Source organism: Olea europaea, chromosome 21 (genome assembly GCF_002742605.1).
Source record: "Olea europaea var. sylvestris chromosome 21, O_europaea_v1, whole genome shotgun sequence".
NCBI classification, from domain to species: Eukaryota; Viridiplantae; Streptophyta; class Magnoliopsida; order Lamiales; family Oleaceae; genus Olea; species Olea europaea.
Genome location: NC_036257.1, coordinates 17,431,600 through 17,456,356, shown reverse-complemented (window position 1 = coordinate 17,456,356; position 24,757 = coordinate 17,431,600). Strand labels below are relative to the sequence as shown.

General features: G+C 32.8%; 2 protein-coding genes across 2 annotated transcripts; both read right to left on the bottom strand.

The window, feature by feature from the left end:
• Window positions 1–2,762: 2,762 nt before the first annotated feature.
• On the bottom strand, window positions 2,763–3,567 carry LOC111370228 (G-type lectin S-receptor-like serine/threonine-protein kinase At4g27290). Its single transcript, XM_022991913.1, has 3 exons — window positions 3,159–3,567; window positions 2,946–3,059; window positions 2,763–2,824 (listed from the first exon to the last, which is right to left on the bottom strand). The coding sequence occupies exons 1-3, from the start codon at window positions 3,565–3,567 to the stop codon at window positions 2,763–2,765; spliced, it is 585 nt and encodes a 194-aa protein (XP_022847681.1).
• A 2,091-nt stretch (window positions 3,568–5,658) lies between these two features.
• Window positions 5,659–14,219, bottom strand: LOC111370227 (G-type lectin S-receptor-like serine/threonine-protein kinase At4g27290). Its single transcript, XM_022991912.1, has 12 exons — window positions 13,124–14,219; window positions 12,941–13,042; window positions 12,682–12,813; window positions 12,438–12,595; window positions 9,256–9,466; window positions 8,733–8,970; window positions 8,565–8,652; window positions 8,123–8,398; window positions 6,822–7,032; window positions 6,299–6,536; window positions 6,068–6,218; window positions 5,659–5,964 (listed from the first exon to the last, which is right to left on the bottom strand). Exons 1-12 carry the CDS (start codon window positions 14,217–14,219, stop codon window positions 5,659–5,661), a joined length of 3,207 nt encoding a protein of 1,068 aa, XP_022847680.1.
• Between the last annotated feature and the right edge of the window lie 10,538 nt (window positions 14,220–24,757).

Here is a 24,757-nt window from a genome sequence, read left to right as displayed (position 1 = left end):
ATCGAGAAAGATGAGATCACGTATTACAGATTCAACATATGTATATGTAAAATTCACGTATTATCAAATTAATTTTGATATACGTGATAAATGATTATGAAAAAAAAATTACTACCTTCTAAGAGTTTCGTGTTGATAACGTGTTATAAAATGAGAGGAAAAGAGAATAGAGAAAACTCAAAGAGAATAGAGAAAACTCAATAAACTTTTTGTGTGTATTATTGAAAACCAAAGCCCTATATTTATAGGTAAGAATTAAGGATACAATGGTAATAATTTTTAAGGCTACATGGGTACAAATGTCATTTACCAATAAACTTTAATGGACTCTAATTCTGAATTCAATTCCTTATCATTCAATTCAATATTACTCATATAAACACAAGTTACACAATTTTTTATTTTTTTTTATATTTTTTTTTCTGATTTCATATTTTCTCACTTCATTCTCAATTCAATTTTTCCTCTTTTTGCTATTTTTTGTTTATACCTTCTAATTTCTTTTTATACAAATGGATCCCAATAGCTATGTTGATGCTATATTTGGTGGAGGTAATACACCATTGAAACTACAATCTACGTATTCTATGTTCAACAATGATTTTACCAGTCTTAATAACATCCCAATTCTCGATGATTTCTGGATTGAATATTTGCATTGGAGTAGTAATCCAATTGATTTGGATGACATAGATGAAGTAGGACTTGACGCAATCGATACAAGAGGTAAGCGAAAATTCAAACTAACTCAGAAATGTTGTAAACATTTCAAATTGGTTTCCATAGATCTTCTAGTAGACGGACATAGGAATCCAAAATAATATGTAAGTATTGCCGGATAAAATTGGCACGATAAAAGGAATCAAAACTAACCACCTCAACATGCATTACAAGAAATATTTGGCCAAATATAGAGTTATAGGTCAAACACAAATATACTTTCATTTCGGTACTCCTTGTAGTACTAGTTCTACTACACTCAGCACATGGATATTGGAATGGTCAAGTCCATAATTAGTGCTGAGTTGCTGCTAAGTATAGTGGACAACAAATATTTCAAGAATTCGTGCAATATTATCTTCAACCAACGTCCATTCCAGAAAGTAGAAACCATTTTTTTGTTTTGATTGCATTATTATTTCATAAGAACCGGAAAAAAAAGTCAATACTTGATTTATAAAAATATGGTGGTGTTATATCTTTGACATCTGATTTATGAGAAGGTATTAATAAAAAAAATGTTACATTGGTGCAACTGGTCACCATATAGATCCACCATAGGTAATGCATAAAAAAATAATTGCATTTAGAATAATTGAGTTTCTTCGTAATGTTAATAATATATTTAATTAAGTATCCTCACAAGGACAAGGGGGGAGCCAAGCTCTACCCACGAGCATGAGCTTGTGCTTTGACAAATCTGAGCTCGTGAGCTCAAGGGCCGAGCCACGTCATTGATACTCCGAATGTGACATTTGTAAAAGAAAAAGTTGTTTGAAGGACGGTCAAAAATTTGGATATGCAAAATTTTTTGTTGTTTAAAACAAAAAAAATCAAGCTAATTTATCAGCAAAAAAGATATCAAATATCACTTCGTCAGAAAATATGAAGTAAATAAAGAGATAAATCAATTAGCAGCTATTTTCATGAAGACACTACCACAAGTAAAGTTTAAATTGCTGGGAGACATGCTCATCGGGGCATAGCCGAGTGGTGCAAAGGAAAGGAGTGAGGTTATCTCATGTTTTGCTGGCAGTCGCAGTGTGGGGTTCGATTCTTGAAACATGAAATCGGACTCCTTGTAGGCGCAGTGTACAGACAGCTCTTGTTCTTTGATCTGTTGGAGTACATCCCACGATTTATCTCCCTCACAAAGCTTTAGGGGCGGGGCGATAGGCGCCCTCAAGGTTATGATTCAACCCATTTTTTTTTTTTTTTAAATTGCTGGGAGAGATAATTGAAGTTACTGAAATTAGCATCAAGGACGAGGGATAAAACAATGATGCTCTTTCTAGAATATAATCTTCCTAAAATATAATAGGGAAACATGTAAAATGTGTAGCTATTATTTTTTTCACATGAAGAATAATCTAGAATGATGAAATTGGATCACAATTTCCACCGACATCTGAAGCTATAAATAGGTCATAGGATTAAAAAATGGAACTGTAAGAAAAAACCTCTTGTTGTACAAACCAAAGTAGGCATCCACTTCCCCTTGTACTTATATCCAAGCTAGAATAAGCCGTACAAGAGCAATTTCTAAGGCAGCAAAGGATTCTGCTTCCATACTCGCCGATGTACTCTAGGTTCTAGAGTAACGAATGACTCTGGTAATGGTTTTCCAATGTGAACAAGGATAGGAACCTTTCCATGGACAGGATTCAGTTCTGAAAGTAGACGGCTCTGGTTAAAGATATCTTCTTCAATATATTCATATTCAATGCCCTGCAGTTTTAGAGCCCACCTGACCGGCTGACCCGATGAACAAATGGACTAACCCAGAACCTTACAAGTTTTACAGCACTATCCTTGTCATTTTCCATTGTGGCTAGGGTTTTCTAAATCTCTCTCTGTGACTTTCTATAATGTTTTTATTCCTACAAAATGGATACTATAAATAAATATAGAGTTGTTTAAATGAATTTGGACTTGTCTTCAATTTCTTTGTTATTCAACAAAGCCGGGCCAGTCATTTTCAAGAATCTTATGCTGCCCACTAATGAAATGTTGGACTGTTTCCAGCCTTAAACATCTTTGCCTTAATCGTATTCATCTTTGATGTTAACTAGGTCTTGAAACCAAAGTAGACATCCACTTCCCCCTGTACTTATATCCAAGCTAGATTAAGCCGTACAAGAGCAATTTCTAAGGCATGCTACCTTGCACCCAGTCAGTGTCATACTTTCGTTAAACCAAGAATATTGTGTGTGGCAATTTAATACCAGAATTCTTGAAAAATACGGCTCCATTTTGGCAATTCAAGGGCGTTCTGCCATCAAACCCATTTGACAAATCTGCATTTTGCCATCTTTCTGGATCTTTAGGCTGAAATCTATCTAAACATCCACAAACTGGAGAATTCGCTTATTGCAACTACCCAATGCACCACACAATCCATAAATATCGCAATTACATGTTTGAGTAGTAATATAAACCTCCCACTCGTGTTCGATTAATCCATGTAATGCGCTGTCTTACACCACTTTCACTCAAGGTAAATCTTGAAATTATTGATCTGTTGAGGAGTTCAAAAGAAAAGTACGCCTCGTTTTTGTTTAGAACTAATCCATATATGTAAATAGGATTATACTTCATGTTAGGCTTCCCACTATAGCAGAGTTCATTCCAAGGTCCACTTTTAAACAGCACCAGCAAACCTTTTTTCAAGACATGTTGTGGATAACCAGTAGGATCAAAGTGATAAGTAAAATCTCCCAAAGATGGATCATCATTACTCTTCCATGATGATAGATACGCTTCTTGACCAGTTCTAAAGTTCCAACCGAACTTCGTTCCTGAGAAAATTGTATCAGTCGGATAATTAAAACTCTCCCGAAGACACATTGTGGATAACCAATAGGATCAAAGTGATAAGTAAAATCTCCCGAAGATGGATCATCATTACTCTTCCATGATGATAGATGCACTTCTTGACCAGTTCCAAAGTTCCAACCGAACTTCGTTCCTGAGAAAATTGTATCAGCCGGATAATTAAAATTCTCCCATAGGAAATTCTTAGTGTCATCATCATCATTTGTATCTTTCAGGACAAGGTTTCCTGAGTCCAGCAATTTTACGACCGGAGTTTTCACGGGTCATGATGTGTTAGAAGATGATATGATAATGCCATTAGTGTCGTTTTGAAGAACTAGAGGTCCTGGCTCGACAACCTTCAAGACTCCTGATGTATTCGTAAGTGGAACTTTTCTGTTGGCAACCCATACTACAGTAATAACTGCAATCGTCTTGTACCACATGCCCACATATCGATTCGTGGAATTTCCAGTTCTAAAATATCCCAATTCAAAGGTTCCACTAGATGAAACAATGGTCTCGCCATCTTTAAGGATCTGTGCAGTATTTATAGGATCCATTGTATTGGAAATCTTGTGGACAGACATTAAGAAGGTTAAGACAAAAAGTGAGGGAAAATCTGCATTGGATATCTTCGTGGTTCTAGTTCTGACAGTATCCCTGTCAGTTCTTCTTGTTTAATAGAATTAGTTCGCATATTAACCGAGTATGAGGTGCGTGTACACACGGACTAATGATCATGAGGATTAAAATAATATTTCCGTCGCAGAAAAGGCATAATATTCTTCAAAAATCTCGTGCCTCGACCTTTTTCGACTTTTCCCCATTTCCGTTTCCATTTCCATTGACATTGACCTGGAATAAGCAGGTCTTTCTATTTATGCTTGCAGTTAATAATTGTCCCTCCGTTTTGCTTAAACGAAAATATAAAGCTCAAATGCTAAGAAATGTTTCACTCTTCTGAAAGCATAATAGATTAACCAGTACAGTTCAGTAAAAATCATGCGGATTTTTCACCGGACCTTCAACATATAATGTTACGGGTATTGTCGAAAAGAACCAGAAGTCCATGCTCGATGACCTTCAACATTCATGATGTATTGTTTAGCTGAAATTTTCCGTCGGCAACCCAGATTAGAGTGCTATCAGGTATCTTTTTGTACCAAATTTCGACGTATCAGTTTGACAGTTTAAGAATCGAGATGGAGTAATTTTTTATGTTAAAAGAAACCTAAATTTCCAAGAACATGACCATATCATGACGTGATGTGAAAATGAAGAATATATGCTTTGGTGTGGAAATGAAGAATATGTCGAGAAGTCCTTTCATTGAAAGGTTATGTGGAAAACCGAAAAAATCCTAATCGATTAACCTAGTTTCTAATGAAAGCGCTAATTACGGATTGTTTTCTAGGCTATTTTTATTATATAATAACTATTGCTTTTTGGTCTCATTTCAGATTTTTCCAGTTAAATTGGTCGTTCCCGATTGATTTTATAATGTAAAATTAGACAAATATGTCAAGAGAGATGAGTTGTACCATTAGAATAAAATTGCGGAAAAAAGGCAATTTCACACAACCACTTGAGAAACGATTCAATCACAATTTAAAATGTTTTCTAAAATTAAGATGGCTAGGGTAAAAAGGAAATTTAGTTGGTAATTATTAAAACCAGTCTAAATAAAATAATTTTCAAAAAATTAAAAATCCCTGAAACATTAAAATATCCCCAAAATATTATGGAAATGGGCACGAATGGTCCCTCACCTATGGCCTATGTGTGACTTCTGTCCCTAATGTATTTTCCTGTCATGAAAGTCCTCTACCTATGGTTATCTGAGCAAATGGTCCATTTTTACGACTTCCGTGCTTTTTTTCCCTTTTTTTTGTACAGTAGTTTCGATCTCTCTCTCTCTCTCTTTGGATTTAAAAAACTTCAATGCCCCCATTTTTATTTAAATTAAAAAAATAAAATGAAATGAAAAGAACAAATATGCGTGGTAAACCGGCATAACAAACAAGTGTGCCATCACGTTTTTTCAAGGGATATACAATTCAGTATGCTGGTGGAACAAGAATGATAAAAGATATATATTGGCAACTATTGTAACTTATCAATTTATCGTGCTTCTAATAGTGTAATGGTGACTTGGTTTATTGAACATGCTGCATTTGTGCTAGTTGAATTTTTGGCAGTAACTAAATCTCTTCCAGCGAAAAAACCAGGTTGTTTCGCTTGAGGCAACGCACCTTCATTGCCAAACATGAGCACTACAGAAGACATGCTTGGCCTGTCTTGTGGACATTGTTGAACACATAACAATCCCACATGGATAGATCGCAATACATCTGACCAATAGCCCGAGATGCTAAGGCAAGCATCGACTAATTCCAAAGACCTTCCTTCCTTATATAGCATCCATGCCTGTACTAATTGAACTCAGTTAAAAGGACCATCTTTTTGAATCCAAATGCTAAAAGGAATAATTTTGTTACTTAGCATACAAAAATAAGTAAACTATGCTTACATGTCCAAGAAGGTTGTGATGGTGATCTCTATGCGAAAATCCTCTATTTCTTTTGCCAGTTACTATCTCAAGCACCATAACCCCAAAGCTAAATACATCGGATTTCACTGAGAATAGACCATCTATAACATATTCTGGGGACATGTAGCCACTGCAAGATAAAATTTATCAGGATACTAAGTTATAAGCAACAGAGGAGAATTTCATTTATTATCAGAAAGAGATTATTACTATGTTCCAACTACCCGGCTCGTGTTAGCTCCAGTGTCATTTCCTTCAAAACTTCTAGCCATGCCAAAGTCTGATATCTTAGGGCTCATGTCAGAATCTAGCAAAATATTACTAGCTTTGAGGTCTCTATGGATGACTCTAAGGCAGGAATCTTGATGGAGATACATAAGTCCTCGAGCAATGCCAATTATAATGTGAAAGCGCTTAGGCCAATCAAGCTCTGTACTTTGCATTGGATCTGCCAAAAGTTTTTCTCTGCTCATATGGATAATATATTTGTTGGATAATTGGAAATTAGAACTCCAATCCAATACCTATAACTACATATCTTCAAGCATACAATAGCATAAAGATTCATCTCTTGCAAAAGAGTAATGTCCTGTACTCTATTATTACAATTCATTAGAAAAGTTTTGCTTAGGGATTTGAATAACATGTGAAACTTTTTTATATCATTATGTGGAATTGATACTCGTGATAGAATGTGCTATTGAGTTGATTGGGTGATGTGAACATTTCTTACCAAATAGAATCAAGTCAAGACTTCTGTTAGACATGTATTCATAAACCACCATATTTTCTTCTCTTTGAATGCAGCATCCTAGAAGTTTCACGATATTTCGATGTTGTAGTTTAGCTATACAGATAACTTCATTCTTGAACTCATCAAGTCCTTGTCGGGAATTTCTTGAAAGTCGTTTGAGAGCAATTTCTTGCCCTTCCTCGAGTAGGCCCTACATCAAAACTTATGCATGTTAGGTATTTGTTTTGGGTGACACTACACGTACATTAGAATGTCCATAACAGTGTCCACCCCTTTTACATGGAGAGGGATCCATTTCAAATAAAATATAATTTATCCAAAGTGAGTCTCCCTCCATGTAAGGGGGTGGACAACATTATAGACACCACATTATGTACAAGAACAATCTAGAATGATGAAAATGGAACACAATTTCCACTGACATGGGAAGCTATATATAACCCAATAGGATTAAAAATGTAAATGTAAGAAAAAAGCCTCTTTTATTGTACAACATGGTGCAATCAACTATCTTTCCTAATAAATTGTAATTTCTCCTCTGAATTATCCTTACAATTAAAATTACTCTTTTCTATTTCTATTTCTATTTCTATAAATTTTCCCTCATACAAAACTCTCCAAACCATTTTAATCTAAATCAAATTTCACCTACTTATAATATAACCATCATTGTTATCAAAGCTATGTTTGATTTATATTGAGCGTAAGCTTATATCATGGTTGACGCTTTTTGCTCATATATTTCCATCCCAATGTTTCATGAAGATAACTATGATTTTTGGTCAATTAAAATAAAGATTTTTGTGCGCAAATTTTGTGGGATGTCATCGATGACTGTTAAATAATAATAATAATAATAATAAATCTGTCGCATATGACTAAAAAAGAATCAACAAAAGGATTTTCTAGCTTTTCTTGCTCCANCTAATGTATTTTCCTGTCATGAAAGTCCTCTACCTATGGTTATCTGAGCAAATGGTCCATTTTTACGACTTCCGTGCTTTTTTCCCCTTTTTTTTGTACAGTAGTTTCGATCTCTCTCTCTCTCTCTTTGGATTTAAAAAACTTCAATGCCCCCATTTTTATTTAAATTAAAAAAATGAAATGAAATGAAAAGAACAAATATGCGTGGTAAACCGGCATAACAAACAAGTGTGCCATCACGTTTTTTCAAGGGATATACAATTCAGTATGCTGGTGGAACAAGAATGATAAAAGATATATATTGGCAACTATTGTAACTTATCAATTTATCGTGCTTCTAATAGTGTAATGGTGACTTGGTTTATTGAACATGCTGCATTTGTGCTAGTTGAATTTTTGGCAGTAACTAAATCTCTTCCAGCGAAAAAACCAGGTTGTTTCGCTTGAGGCAACGCACCTTCATTGCCAAACATGAGCACTACAGAAGACATGCTTGGCCTGTCTTGTGGACATTGTTGAACACATAACAATCCCACATGGATAGATCGCAATACATCTGACCAATAGCCCGAGATGCTAAGGCAAGCATCGACTAATTCCAAAGACCTTCCTTCCTTATATAGCATCCATGCCTGTACTAATTGAACTCAGTTAAAAGGACCATCTTTTTGAATCCAAATGCTAAAAGGAATAATTTTGTTACTTAGCATACAAAAATAAGTAAACTATGCTTACATGTCCAAGAAGGTTGTGATGGTGATCTCTATGCGAAAATCCTCTATTTCTTTTGCCAGTTACTATCTCAAGCACCATAACCCCAAAGCTAAATACATTGGATTTCACGGAGAATAGACCATCTATAGCATATTCTGGGGACATGTAGCCACTGCAAGATAAAATTTATCAGGATACTAAGTTATAAGCAACAGAGGAGAATTTCATTTATTATCAGAAAGAGATTATTACTATGTTCCAACTACCCGGCTCGTGTTAGCTCCAGTGTCATTTCCTTCAAAACTTCTAGCCATGCCAAAGTCTGATATCTTAGGGCTCATGTCAGAATCTAGCAAAATATTACTAGCTTTGAGGTCTCTATGGATGACTCTAAGGCAGGAATCTTGATGGAGATACATAAGTCCTCGAGCAATGCCAATTATAATGTGAAAGCGCTTAGGCCAATCAAGCTCTGTACTTTGCATTGGATCTGCCAAAAGTTTTTCTCTGCTCATATGGATAATATATTTGTTGGATAATTGGAAATTAGAACTCCAATCCAATACCTATAACTACATATCTTCAAGCATACAATAGCATAAAGATTCATCTCTTGCAAAAGAGTAATGTCCTGTACTCTATTATTACAATTCATTAGAAAAGTTTTGCTTAGGGATTTGAATAACATGTGAAACTTTTTTATATCATTATGTGGAATTGATACTCGTGATAGAATGTGCTATTGAGTTGATTGGGTGATGTGAACATTTCTTACCAAATAGAATCAAGTCAAGACTTCTGTTAGACATGTATTCATAAACCACCATATTTTCTTCTCTTTGAATGCAGCATCCTAGAAGTTTCACGAGATTTCGATGTTGTAGTTTAGCTATACAGATAACTTCATTCTTGAACTCATCAAGTCCTTGTCGGGAATTTCTTGAAAGTCGTTTGACAGCAATTTCTTGCCCTTCCTCGAGTAGGCCCTACATCAAAACTTATGCATGTTAGGTATTTGTTTTGGGTGACACTACACGTACATTAGAATGTCCATAACAGTGTCCACCCCTTTTACATGGAGAGGGATCCATTTCAAATAAAATATAATTTATCCAAAGTGAGTCTCCCTCCATGTAAGGGGGTGGACAACATTATAGACACCACATTATGTACAAGAACAATCTAGAATGATGAAAATGGAACACAATTTCCACTGACATGGGAAGCTATATATAACCCAATAGGATTAAAAATGTAAATGTAAGAAAAAAGCCTCTTTTATTGTAGAACATGGTGCAATCAACTATCTTTCCTAATAAATTGTAATTTCTCCTCTGAATTATCCTTACAATTAAAATTACTCTTTTCTATTTCTATTTCTATTTCTATAAATTTTCCCTCATACAAAACTCTCCAAACCATTTTAATCTAAATCAAATTTCACCTACTTATAATATAACCATCATTGTTATCAAAGCTATGTTTGATTTATATTGAGCGTAAGCTTATATCATGGTTGACGCTTTTTGCTCATATATTTCCATCCCAATGTTTCATGAAGATAACTATGATTTTTGGTCAATTAAAATAAAGATTTTTATGCGCAAATTTTGTGGGATGTCATCGGTGACTGTTAAATAATAATAATAATAATAATAATAAATCTGTCGCATATGACTAAAAAAGAATCAACAAAAGGATTTTCTAGCTTTTCTTGCTCCACAAATGAGCTTAACTAATGAGTATTTTCCAAGAATGACGAGAGCTGAAATGGCGAAAGCAACATGGGTAAATTGAAGGAGGAGTTCTTCGACAATAACAAAGTACGCACTTACAAGCTTCAAACTTTAAGAAGGAATTATGAAAATCTAAAAATGGAAGATTTGGAGACTATAAAAGATTATTGTTCAAGAGTATTTGAAATTGTATCAACTAAAAGCTTATGTAGATGACATTTTTGAAAATGAAGTTCCTGGAAAAAATTTAATTACTTATATAGAAAAGTATGATCCACCATTGCAATTGTGGAAGAGTTTAAAAATATAGATAAATTAACAGCTGCTGAATTAATGTATTCACTATAAGCTCATGAAAAAAAATTAGAAAGACGCTATAAAATTGACACGGATAATGCTTTTCAATCTAAAGTTAATATGTGATCTCAGAAATTAAAAGAATGTGAGAGAAAATTTAAAGAAAATTATAAAAACGAAGAAACTCAAGGAAGACAAATTGATAATATAACAGCAATTATTTTCCATGTGGCATAGGGGTGGTAATTGGTCTAGCCAAGCATTTGATTGAGCGACAAGTGGATCGAGCCCATGAGCCACGACTGGGGTCCTCAATGGTCACTTTGACTATATATAATTTTTAAAAAATTCTATAAATCTGTCATCTACATTTTACAGTCTAAATATCTCATTCTCAATTCAATTCAACATTACTCATACAAACATAAGTTACACAATTGTATATTTTTAATTTCATATTTTTTTCACTTCGTTCTCAATTCAGTTCTTCATCTATTATTTTCTATTTATACCTTCCAATTTCTTTTTATAAGTGGATGACAATGGCTATGTTGAGGTTATGTTTGGTGGTGGTAACTCACCATTGACACCACAATTCATGTCTCCTATGTTCGATAATAATTTTATCGATCTTAATAACGTCCCAATTTCGATGGTTTGGGGGTTGAAGATTTGCATGGGAGTAGTAGACCAGTTGATTTGGATAACACTGATGAAGAAAAACTCAAAGTAGTTGATATGAGACGTAAGGAATTTTTAAACAAACTACTTCAAATTGGTTTTGACGAGTCGTCTAGTAGACGAAATCAAGAATCCAAAGCAGTATATAAGTACTGTCAGACGAAATTGGCATGGCTAGTGGAATCAGAACTACCCACCTCAATCGGCATTATAAGAAATGTTCAGTCAAACATGGATTTATTGGTCAAACACAAACACAACTTCATTTTGGTACTCCTAGTACCCTCAACACATGGATCTATTCAAGAGAAAAAAGCCGTGAAACAATGGTCAAGTTCGTAGTCGGTGTTGAGTTGTCGATAAACATAGTGGACAATAAACATTTCATGAAATTCGCATAGGATCATCTACAACCAAGGTACGTTCCAATAAGTAGAAATAATATTTGTTCTAATTGCATTGATTATTTCACAAGAAAAAAAATGCTAATACGTGATTTACTAAAATATGACGATGCTATCTCTTTCACATCATACTTATGAGAAGGTATTAATAAAAAATATTATATAATTGTGTCTACTCACTATATAGGCCCACCATGGATGCATAAAACAATAATTGCATTTAGAATAATTGAGTCTCCTCATGAGCTTGGCTCGACCTTGGAGCAGCTTGAATGAGCCTGAGCTAGGCTCATCTTGTGAAAATAAAGGCCAATTGCCACTCCTAATGTGACATTTGTAAAAGAAAAAGTTATATGACGGACTTTTGATTCAAAGAAAAAATTTGTCGAGTATTTGAAAACGAAGAAAAATTTTGTCGCTTAAAATAAAATCATCAAACTAATTTATCAGGAGAAAAGGATATCAAGTTTCACTTCATGAGAAAACATGATGCAAATAAAGAGATAAAACTCAAACAATACAAAATGGCAATCCACTATCTTTCCTAATAAATTATTATTTTCTCCCCCAACTTATCCTTACAGTTGAAATTATTCCTCACTATTTCTATCTTTACAAATCATCTTCCACTCACTTTTCACGTGACCAGTGCGATATTGTTTTGTATTAAAAGACTTCGTTTTACATAAAAAGAAGAGTAAATTTCCATATGATTATGCAGACAAGTTATTTAATGCTGTTCATCGATTGAACATCCATAAATTTGGGACAAAACATAAATATCTGAGAGCATAGATCCCTAGAAAAACTATAAATGAAAAATGAAAAAAAATTATTACCTTGTAAACAGGTCCAAACCCACCCTCTCCAAGCTTGTTATCAATTGAAAAATTATCTGTAGCTTTAGTTAAAGTATTTAAATCAAACAGTGGTAGCTGTATGCCTTCGTTGTGAATTTCATCATTTTTACGGTTCATAAAGTTGTCTACTAGCCTGCCTGAAACAAAAGCGTTGAATTGGAAGTAAAAGAAGGAGCTTTGTTTCTCCGGTTGTCTTCAGTGGAAAATGGTAGATTTTTCTTACCTCCTTTTCTCAGCATGTGGTTTCTTTTCGTCCTTTTCCAAAGAAACAGCATCAGACAAAGCCCAATCAGAACCATTCCTATTGACAATGACAAACTTACTTCAAGAACTTCTCTTTTCCTATCTTTTAACTCTGCAAAATTTTATATGCAAATAAAAAATGGATTAATTTTCATTGATGTTAAAACCTTGAAAATGAGAAGAATACAAATCAATTGAATAAGAAAAGAAGAGTAAATTTTATTTTTATAAATTCTAACCTAATTCTGTAGAAGCCATCCTGATGTAAATATCTTGGCCTTCCTCATCTAGTTCTTTGATGTTTACTAGGTCTCCAAACCAAAGTAGGCATCCACTTCCCCCTGTGCTTATATCCAAGCTAGATTAAGCCGTACAAGCGCAATTTCTAAGGCATGCTACCTTGCATTCGTTCAGTGTCATACTCTTGTTAAACCGGGAATATTGTGTGTCGGGCAATTTAATATCAGAATACTTGAAAAATACGTCTCCCTTTTGGCAATTCAAGGGAGTTCTGCGACCACACCCTTTCGACCAATCTGCATTCTCCCATCCTTCTGGATCTTTAGGCTGAAATCTATCTAAACATCCACAAACCGGAGAATTCGCAATATTGCAACTACCAAATGCACCACACAATCCGTAAATGTCACAATTATCTGTTGGAGCTGTGATGTAAACTGTCCACTCTTGTGTTCGATTAATCCATGTCATGCGCTGTCCTACACCACATTCGCTCAAGGTAAATCTTGAAATAATTGAACTGTTTAGGAGCTCAAAAGAAAAGTACGCCTCATTTTTGTTTAGAATTACTCCGTATTTGTAAATAGGATTATACCTCAAGTTTGGAGCCCCGCTATAGCGTAGTCCATTCCAAGGTCCACTTTTAAACTGCACCACTGAACCTTTTTTCAAGACATGTTGTGGATAACCAGTAGGATCAAAGTGATAATTAAAATCTCCCGAAGATGGATCATCGTCACTCTTCCATGATGATAGATACACTTCTTGACCAGTTTTAAAGTTCCAACCGAACTTCATTCCTGAGAAAATTGTATCAGTCGGATAATTAAAACTCTCCCAGAGGAAATTCTCGGGGTCATCATCATTTGCATCTTTCACGACAAGGTTGCCTGAGTCCAGCAATTTTGCCACCGGAGTTTTCACAGGCTGTGATGTGTTAGAAGACCATATGATAACGCCATTATTGTCATTTTGAAGAACTATAAGTCCTGGCTCGATAACCTTCAAGACTCCTGATGTATTTGTAAGTGGAACTTCTCTGTTGGCAACCCATACTACAGTCATAACTGTTATTTTCTTGTACCACATGCCCACATATCGATTCGTTGAACTTTTAGGGCTAAAAAATCCCAATTCAAAGGTTCCATCAGATGAAACAATGGTCTCACCATCTTTAAGGATCTGTGTAGTATCTATAGTATCCATTGTATTGGAAATCTTGTGGACAGACATTAAGAAGGTTAAGACAAAAAGTAAGGGGAAATCTGTGTTCGACATGGTTCTATTTCTGACAGTATCTCCGTCTGTTCTTCTTGTTTAACAGAATTGATATATGTACACATGGATTAATGATCATGAGTATTAAAAATAATATTTCCATTACAGACAGGCAGAATATAATATTCTTCAAAATTCTATGCATGCTTCGACCTTTTTCCACTTTTCCCTTATCCATTCCCGTTGACATTGACCTGGGATAAGCGGGTCTTTCTATTTATGCTTGCAGTTAATAATTGTTAGTTTAGCTTAAATAGAAAAATGTCAACAATAATTTTTAAAATGTCAACTATAATTTTTTTTTTTTTTTGAAAACTATATCAACTGTAATTATGTATAGGCGAACTTGCGAAAATTTAATGAGGAAAATTAGGCCCAATCTTGAGATTATATGAAAAGTAGAAAAATTCTTTTCTTTTTAAAACTAATTTCAACCGCAAGTCAATACCCCAAAATCCTTTCTATTCCTCCCCCGTTTTCTGTCCCTATTCCTTCACCCAAACTCTAATGCATGGGAGTATTTTTTGAATCGGTTTTGAGGAAATTGGTCTTCAGTGATTTTTAAATTATAATGATTCGGCCTCTATGCTCAAGTTGTTAACTCACGTATTGTCCCCTATGAGAGAACCTGAGTCTGTCTTACCCCTTATGATTTTTGTCGCATCCTCAAGATTTGAATTCATGGCCCTTCCATTAAGAGATAGTTAAGCTGAGTACTGAGAATAATGGGAGGTCATGTTTTCGGATCTTGGGGAATGCAACAGAAAGTTGGGAGGGATAAGAGGATAAATGCCCTCCTAAATTGAACGGTACATAAGAGAACGGTCGAGCACAAGGCTTGGATCGTTGCAAAAAATGCACATTTTCGTAACGATTGAGTCTCCATGTCTAAACAGTTAACTTACGTACTATTTATTTTGGGAGAGCCTAGTCATTTTACCCCTCACTAATTTTTTGTAACAATCTAGCTTTTGTGTTCAAGATATTAACTTACGTACTGTCCGCTTTGGGAGGATATTTGCCCTGACCCAGCCTTTGAGTCCAAACCATTAATTTACATACTACTCATTTTGGGAGGAAATTTTTTATCCCTCACAACTTTCTGCCGCATTTCCAGGATTCGAACACATAACCTTCCTTTAGAGAGATTTAAGTTGTATCCTAATACCAATTGAAAAATTTGTAAATATGAAATAAAATATAAATACTAATATTTCACCTCCAAAACTGTAAGAAATATGGTGTAGAAATAAAAAACATAAAGCTCCAAATTCAGCAGAAATTCGAATCCACCAAGCTCCAAATCAAGCAAAATCGAAATTATAAGCGGAGATCTTGTACAAATCAAGCCCAAAAGAGATCAAGAGTTGCTTTAACTACCTTTTTCTTCAAATTTTTTTCCTCCAAATTTGTAAATAATCAATTCAAATCTGTAGGTTTGTATTATTTCTAATTTTTTATTCAATTAGTTTATACTTTGTTTCATTTCATTATATTTTATTTTTTTATTTTTGGTTCTAGCACATATGATATTTTATCTTTAGATTAAGAATTTTGAATTAGTATACAGTAACATTTAGATTTGTGTGAATTCGATTGAGTTAATATATATGAAAAATCAACTTTTTTAATCAATTCAAGTGATGCATGTAACGTGTTTAAGAAAATGAGAAGGGAAAAGTGGAGCACTCTCACTTTGAAAAGTTTGCAATCTGTCTCATTTAAATTCCTTTGTTTCAATTAAATACATGCAAACAAGTGTGTTTGTGAAAATGTAAATATGGATATGAATTGAAACATTGTTTTATATTAAAAAGTGATATAATATAACACTTTATTTTGTATTTTACATATGAATTAAGATTTTAGATTTTGAAGGTGACATTCTGCCACTTTTTTTCTAAAAAGATCACAGCTTATCTCATTTGAATTATTTAGAATCAATAAAAGAAATGCATATATGTGTATTAAAAAAAATAGATGTGAATATGGATTCAAATCTTGTTTTACATTAAATAGTGACGTGATGTACCACTTTATTTGTATTTTCTGTGTATGTGTTAATTTGCTAAAAATTAAAAGTGACAAACCATGTAACTCTTTAAAAAAAAAAAAAGTCTCACATTATTTTATTTGAATTTTTTCACAAATATGGATATAGAATTAACATTTCATCTATTATGGAGGCAAATAGAACAAGATAATGAATATAAAAGCAATAATATGATTGAAATTGTTGTTCCAACAGAATGCATAAACAATAACCGTTGTTAAAACATTGTCAAAAAGGGACTACGTTATATTTTTTGTCATTGATATGCAATCCCATCAATAAAACAATTGACATATCCTTATATTTACATATAATTTAAATTTGTTAACAATTTTACTTTTTCAAAGTGCAAAAAAGCGACATGGTTTTGGAAGAGCAATCCCATCAATAAAACAATTGGTGTATCCTTATATTTATATATAATTTAAATTTGGTAACAATTTTATGAAGTTCAAATTGTAAAACAAAAAGAACCAGAAGTCCTGGCTCGATGACCTTCAACATTCATGCTGTATTGTTTAGAAGAAATTCTCTGTTGGCAACCCAGACTACAGTTCTAATAGGTATCATTTTGTCCCAAATTCCCACGTCTCTGCTTGACAGTTAATCAATGAGGTAATTTTTTTATGTTAAAGGAAACCTAAATTTCATGATTGATTATATCACACAGTGGTGTGGAAATGAAGAATATCTATGTCGAGAAGGAATTTTTTTTGTTTGTCTTTCATAAAAAGTAATGTGGAAAAACTGGTAAAATCATAATTAATTTACTGATTGCGCCGATTGCGGGTCATTTTTCTAAGAAATTTTTGTTATATAATAACTAGATTGCCTTTTGGTCTCATTCAGTTTTTTCCTATTAAACCGATCAATCCTGATTGATTTTATAATGGTAAAATTAAACAAATATCTCAAGAGAGACTAGTAGTACCCGTGGGAACAAAATTGCGACAAAAAAAAGGCAATTTCACAAAACGACTTGAGAAAAGATTCAATCAAAATTTAAAATCATCAGGAATTTATTATTATTATTATTATTATTATTATTATTATTATTATTATTATTATTATTATTATTATTATTATTATTATTATTATTATTATTATTATTATTTTTAATTAGGATGGCTAGGATTAAAAGGAAATTTAGTTGGTGATTATTAAAATCAAAGAAATTCAAATAAAATAATTTTCTTAAAATTAAAAAACCCAAAAAAATAAAATTTCTCAAAATATTATGGAAATGGGCACAAATGATCCCTAATCTATGGCTTATGGGTGACTTCGGTCTCTAATGTATTTCTTGTCGTGGATCTACATACGATTATTCGAGCAGATGATCCATTTATTATGATTTCTGTCCTCCCCCCCACCCCACCCCACCCCACCCCTTTTGATTAAAAAACTACAATGTCCTTACTTTTAATTAAATAAATAAAACTAAAATGAAACGATAAGAAAAGAAAAGAAGACACAAAAGAAAAACGTGATCACTAGATTTGATTAAATGAGCTCTTTTATAATGAAAAGAGGTTTGGTTGGTGGCCAGGGGGTTACTTGCAATAAATACGGTATTCAAACTAAGTTCTTGTTGAAATTCAGATTAAGAGTGCTGCCTTTGGATAATGCTACCCTCAGGGGCATTTTGATACCCTAAAAGATTCCAAATCGAGATACTCTAGATTGGAAGAAATTTTCTCTTAAAATCATAAATACGAAATATCATTTTTTTTAACACGATAAACATTGATGACTGCATTTATAAAAATAATTTGTGCTTAATGAAAATTAAGACAGTTAAATTAAATATTAACTTCATCTTCAAAATGAAATCAATATTCATGTTAGTACTAAGTACATGTCACCAAAAGTAATTGTTTTGAATCATTTTGCATTCATCATCTAAAAAAGGAAAAGATTAACGTGGTATAAGTTAACATTCAGTAATTAAACCTTATGCCTATGATGCATACCTATGATATACATATAAATTACTTTAAAATAAATAGTCTTTCGTAAAATGTATCCCCTTTTCCTTCAATTTGTTTTAAAATTTAACATTAATATTGTGAGGTCGCTTAGTGTACCGTCTAGCCAATAAGAATGCAACGTAACATTGTTATTTGGAACATGATTCAATCTATTAACAGGACTGTAAAATGATTAACATGTACATTAAACCTTCAAAACTAAACATTGGTCAAATGATCAGATGACGCCCTATTTTCCACTCACACTTCTCATGGCAAAGACATACACCTCTTAACAAAAACATTCGAGATATATATCTTTTTAAATATTCTTTGACTCATTCACATTTGGAAATTTTTTAGTTCTTGGAAACTTCATGTATGCCTATAGATGCATTGACGTGCAAGAACGTCATGAGAAACATTATTGATATAAAACGTAATAATCAAATATCATGTCCACATAATAGCAAATTTAGGTAACATGTTTATACATTTAACAATGTAATATATGCATGAATACAAAGGAAGATTTATTTACCTTGAGCCCTAGCGCACACTTTTAAAATGGCAAGTGGACATGTCCCTAGTCATCCATGAAGTCAACATGCCAAAGATCTAATATCATGTTGTGGATCTCTTTCTCTCATGGACATTAAACTAATACATATAAAGTATTATTTCAGAAACTAGCTAAAAAGTTGAAAGGTTAATAAGGGACTATTGACTCTTTAAATTTCAATGCCAATCAAAATAACATTAGGTCACAAACAAATTAAGATGTCGATAAAATTCTATGAATTAGTAAGTGACATTAATCCGAATAAAATCTAGATTTGGCGGTTAGTATTATACATTGAATGGAGAAATAAAGTGGCAAGATTACTTGTGTCTTAATTCCCAAGTTCACACTAACAGAACGTTGATGCCAGTGAAAAATCATTGTATAAAATTAGCAAACAATGAAATTCCATATTTTCTGACAAAAGAAAAATGCCTTATGCAAATCAACAAGAGTTTTCTTTTAATTTGGAACTTAACACACATATATACACGTACTGATGTACATATATATAAACTTCATTAATTCAACTGTTCATTTGAGGAAATAAAATTACCAATTCCCAGTTATCCAGATGATAGAAATAATTAACAAAAGAGTCAAATAGAAAAATAAAAAAGTGATTCTCGCTCAATTAAGATTATGCATAAAGGGGCTCTGAATGGACCATGAAATCAGATGCAATTATATATGCGTGTGTATAAATATACATACTCATGTATATGTGCATGTGTGTGTATTAATTTCATATCCTTGTTCATGTAATCCAATCTAAAGAATTTCAGGGGCCCAATATCATGTTCAACATCAAAATAACCATAAAATAATCTTAAAATGAAATAATGATTATATCTTCAATTGCAAGCATAATTTCAGACGTTGCCACAAAAGTGGAAGTTTGAATACTTATAATGCTGTTGGAAAAGATCAGGGCATAATTTCTACGTGTTATATAAAGTGTAATCCTACGTCTCAATTTTTTACCTTTAAGGACTCAATGTTTTTGGGCCATGATTATGCTAATTTGACTTTACCCTGTCAATTTACTCAATTTTTGCTCAATAAATAATTAAATTTCTGATTTGGCTCCATCAACCAATTTTATCCCGAACTTAGAGTTAACTAAATTAGAAATTGGTGTCAACTAAATTAACTTAGAACACTTCTACTTAAAATGAAGGATTACCAAAATTTTAAAAATCGATCCAAACATCGACCCAGAAAAGTAAAAGGGTCAAGTTTCAAATGATTGAACAGGGAATTTTACCCCGGGTTGAATCGGATATCAAAATTAAATAAATAAATACTCCAACAAGCTATAAAGTATTACAACAATAACAATTTTTTAAATTTTAGCATTACTAATTTAAAGTAAATATAAATCAATATTTGTCAATTAGATTTCTTATCCTATAATTTATTTTAAAATATCAAAAACTAACAATTAATGTTTTTAAAATAATTTGTTTTGTTCAAATAGAAATTATTTGTGCTCTGTGGGGCCAAAATTTTTGAATAGAAAGAAGTGAAAAATTATTAAATATATAATATTGCAAAAGTTACACAACTTATCCCACATCGGAAGTTGATGAAAACATTATATGACTCCTCTTTTAAAAACAACACTTGGATTGGAAGGAAGACAAAATAGGGCTGGCCAATGCTTAAGTACTTTTATCAAGTTAATTAATTAATTTATTATTATTATTTTTTGAAAAAAGCCCCTTATTAACGAGTAAAACCGAAATCAATTTTCGATTAAAATGGCAGGTTCAACGGGTAATCTAATAGTATTTTCATATTTGTTAATATTTTATGATCCGATCGGATTTGAGATCGGTTCCCAATTTTTTCGATTTAACTAATCAGTCTGGTCCAGTTTTCAAAACATTAAGGATTATAGGAATGTGTCAAGATTGTCAATTAAATTGTAAGCATACAATTTATTAAAATATCATACAACTTAATGCAAATTTAATGGAATCACCACTAAAAAATATGACTTCAGGTACGGATTTTTCGTTCCTAAAACCTCGATATTCGTTGTTATTACTCTTTACCAATGAAATATTTACAACCACAAACGTGTTGCTAATTTGAGGGTCGCTGATAGTTACCAATGGATCCTGCCGTAAGTGAAGAGTAAACATTTTACCAACGATTTTTATGTTGTTAAAGTGATCGTTGGTAAAAATCTTAACCAGTACCAACCAATTTCGTTGGTAAAAATCTTAACCAGTACCATTTGACTTTCCATTGGTAAATGTCTACCATTACAATTGGTAAAAATCAATGTTGTAAATAGCCGCATAGGTGTGAGGCATGGTAATATATATATATATATATATATATTTAATAATTCTAATTTTTTAACTTTTAGCCAACTGAATTGCATGGCAAAAATATTGTTTAACTACTTATTGGATCACAAATTAATTTATAAAGGACAACTCTGAAAACTTTGTTGTAAACTTTGGATGTGAAATACTTTTACCAACGGTTAATCCATTTCTAATTACCAACGGAATATCCGTAGGTGAAAAGCTATTTTTTAGTAGTGAAGTAAATGTATGTTAAATTTATAATTATTAGACATATCGATCATCTAGGTTGTCTAAGGTAGATTTCATTGTAAAAATATAGTAGGTCATGTCGAATATAATTATATGAATTAAGTGGTAAAAGTAACATTAATGAAATTAATCTAGATACACATGATATTCACGAGAAATAAGCTCGCAAAGTTATAGTATGGGGCCACTAAACAAGGCAATGGCCACGATTTTATCTCCCATTTTTATTCCTTTGTATCACCGACATCGCATAGCAAATCAGCATAACAAGTTTGCCATCAAGGTTTTTCATCGTTCCAACAGGTTTAGTGATACAACTTAGCCCCTATTTGATTTAGCTACTTTAAATTTTTTAATTATTTGTTACAGTATAATTTTCCACTACACAGTCACACAATAAAATATTCTACACACAAATCAATAAAACTTCTTTACCTTTTAACCACATATTCTCCCAGAAAATACTATTCAAAACTCTTCAATTTCTCAAATAATGGATGACAAACGGGGGCAAAACATTAGATTTTTAGTAAATTTTGATAAAAGTTGATGCAATATGTGATTGAAAAATTGATAAAATTTATGATCTCATAAAATCATGGATTGAAAATAAATTTGAAAAAGAGTTTTAGAAAATTGTGGCCAAGTAGGGGGCAAGTATGACAAGGAAGCTGCTCCAAATTACAAATGCACGATTTTGTTCACACCAAAATCATCACAGGACTGTAGAATGTATTTACTCTTTATATTGAATATGTACTACGAAACTGCCAGAAACCATTCTTTTTTTGGATGGTATCAGTAAACTAAATGCAAAACCGTAAAGTGTGCAGCGAACCATGCTACATGAACAGCCTGGTTTTAAAACCTGGTAGAGCAGCAAAACAAAAAGTGTATGTCAGTGTATTATCTTCTACTTGAACTTGTGAAATGACAGATGGCAGCATTTCCGATAAATAGTCTGAGATGCCAAGGTCAGCATGGAATAATTCCAAAGATCTTCCTCTCTATGAAACAGACATGGCTGCACTAATTGAACTCATTTAAGAGAGCATTTATTTGAATCCAAATGCTAAAAGAACTAATTTCATTATTGTGAACATAGAAATAAGTAAACTGTACTTACATGTCTAAGAAGGCTGTGGTGGTGATACACTGATACTGTGAGAAAATCCTCTATTACTTTTGCCAGTCACAATCTCAAACACTAGAACACCAAAACTAATATAAGCTGATTTTACTGAGAATAGCCATCTGCTGCATATTTTGGTGACATGTAAGCGCTCAATAGAAAAATATTTGGTAGGAAATTAAGTGGCCATGTAAACAATAGACGAGTATTTCTTATATTATAGCACTGAGATTCTAACTATGTCCAACTATTCAACCTGTGTTTGCTTCAGTCTCATTTCTTCCAACACTTCTAGCCATGCTTAAATTTGATATCTTTGGATTCATGTTGGAATCTAGAAAAATATTGCTAGCTTTGATGGCTCTATGTATGATTCTGAAACGGGAATCTTGATGGAAATACATGAGACCCCAAGCAATGATCTTTATAATGCGGAAGTGCTTATGCTAATCAAGAAGTGCACTTCCCATTGGATTTGCCCAAAGTTTTTCTTTGTTATGAGAATAATTTATGTTTTTGATACTTAGAATTCAATTCCAATTTCTACAACTATATAACTTCAAGCTTCGGTTGCACGAAACTACATCTGCAACAAAAGAATAATGTTGTGCATCCTATTTCACATTTGATCAGAAAATCTTTGCTTCTGAATTTGAAAAAAGGTCTATTCCATTATGTCACTATGTATAGGCTCTTATCATATAATGAAGAGTGAGTTGGAGAGAAATTTAACGGGTCTAAGCTTCTAGGAGGGGACGATCTTGTATGAAAAATGGACTAGCAGTGTTTCCATTTAGGAGGGGGTGATCTTTTAGGTGGGTTTAATTTTTTTAATTGTTTTAATTGGGATTTGTTTGCACTTTTCGTTATATTAACAAGGCTTTATGGAGAAAATGGACAAAAAGGTTATATTTCAGTTGATCTAAAGGGCCAAAACGAAAAATCAGTAAAAGTTAAGGGTGTACTTCACCAATTATCTTTTCCAATTGTCTTGAAGGATTAGGCTTTGATTCCTTGTAAGTAAGAAGTCCACAGACGTTTCTTGTTTGTTAAATTGTCTTGCAGTGTGTTAGTTTTCTGCATAGTGACCTAGTGCATTTTCATTTTTAGTTTTAAGCAGTTCTTGCTGTACCAGTCAAATCCCTTCGTTTAAAAGTTTAAATTATTTAAAGAGGATATAAATTTATCTGAAGTTTCTCTTCAAACAAGCTTAAACAAGTTTTTCTTCCTCAAGTCTCTTGTTAAAGGATCATTCGCACATTTTCCTGCAAAAGATTTCACTGATCAAGTAATATAAGGCTCAAATACATTAATCAGTACAGTTTAGTAACGATCACGAGGATTTGATGATCAGACCCTGACACTTTAGTCAACCATATGATGTTATTATTATTACTGTCAAAAACAACCAGAAGTCCTGCCTCGATGACCTTCAATTCTCATGATGTATTTTAAGAAGAATTTTTCTGGCCGCAACCCAGACTACAGTGCTAACAGGTATCGTTTTGTACCAGATTCCCACATATCAGTTTGACAGTTTAATCAATGAGATAATTTTTTATGTTAAAGAAAACCTATATTTCAATGAAAATGATTGACTATATGACGCTGTGGTGACTACTGTGGAAATGAACAATATGTTGAGAAGGAATTTTTTTTGTTTGTCCTTTCATTAAAAGTAATGTCGAAAATTGAAAATCCTAATCAATTCACCTAGTTTCAAATCAATACGCCAATTGTGGGTTGTTGTTTTAGGCAATTTTTATTATATAATAACTAGATCGCCTTTTGGTCTCATTCAGTTTTTTTTTTTTTTGTCATCAAATTGGTTGACCCCGGATTCCCGATTGATTTTAAAACAGTAAAATTAGACAAAATATGTCAAGAGAGATGACTAGCATCATTGGGAGCAAAATTTCGACAAAAAAAAGGCAATTCACACAACAACTTGAGAAGTTATTCAATCAAAATTTAAAATCACCAAGGTTTCAAATATTTTTTAAAATTAGGATGTCTACGGTTAAAAGTAAATTAAGTTGTTAATTATTAAAATCAAAGAAATCCAAATAAAATAATTTTCTCAAAAACATTAAAATATCCCCAAAATATTATGAAAATGGGCACCATGGTAACCTGTGCTTATGTGTGACTTCAGTCCCTAATGTATTTTCTTGTCCATGATGTCCTCTAACTACGGTTATCTGAGCAGACGATCCATTTTTATGACTTCCGCCTTTTTTTTGGTACA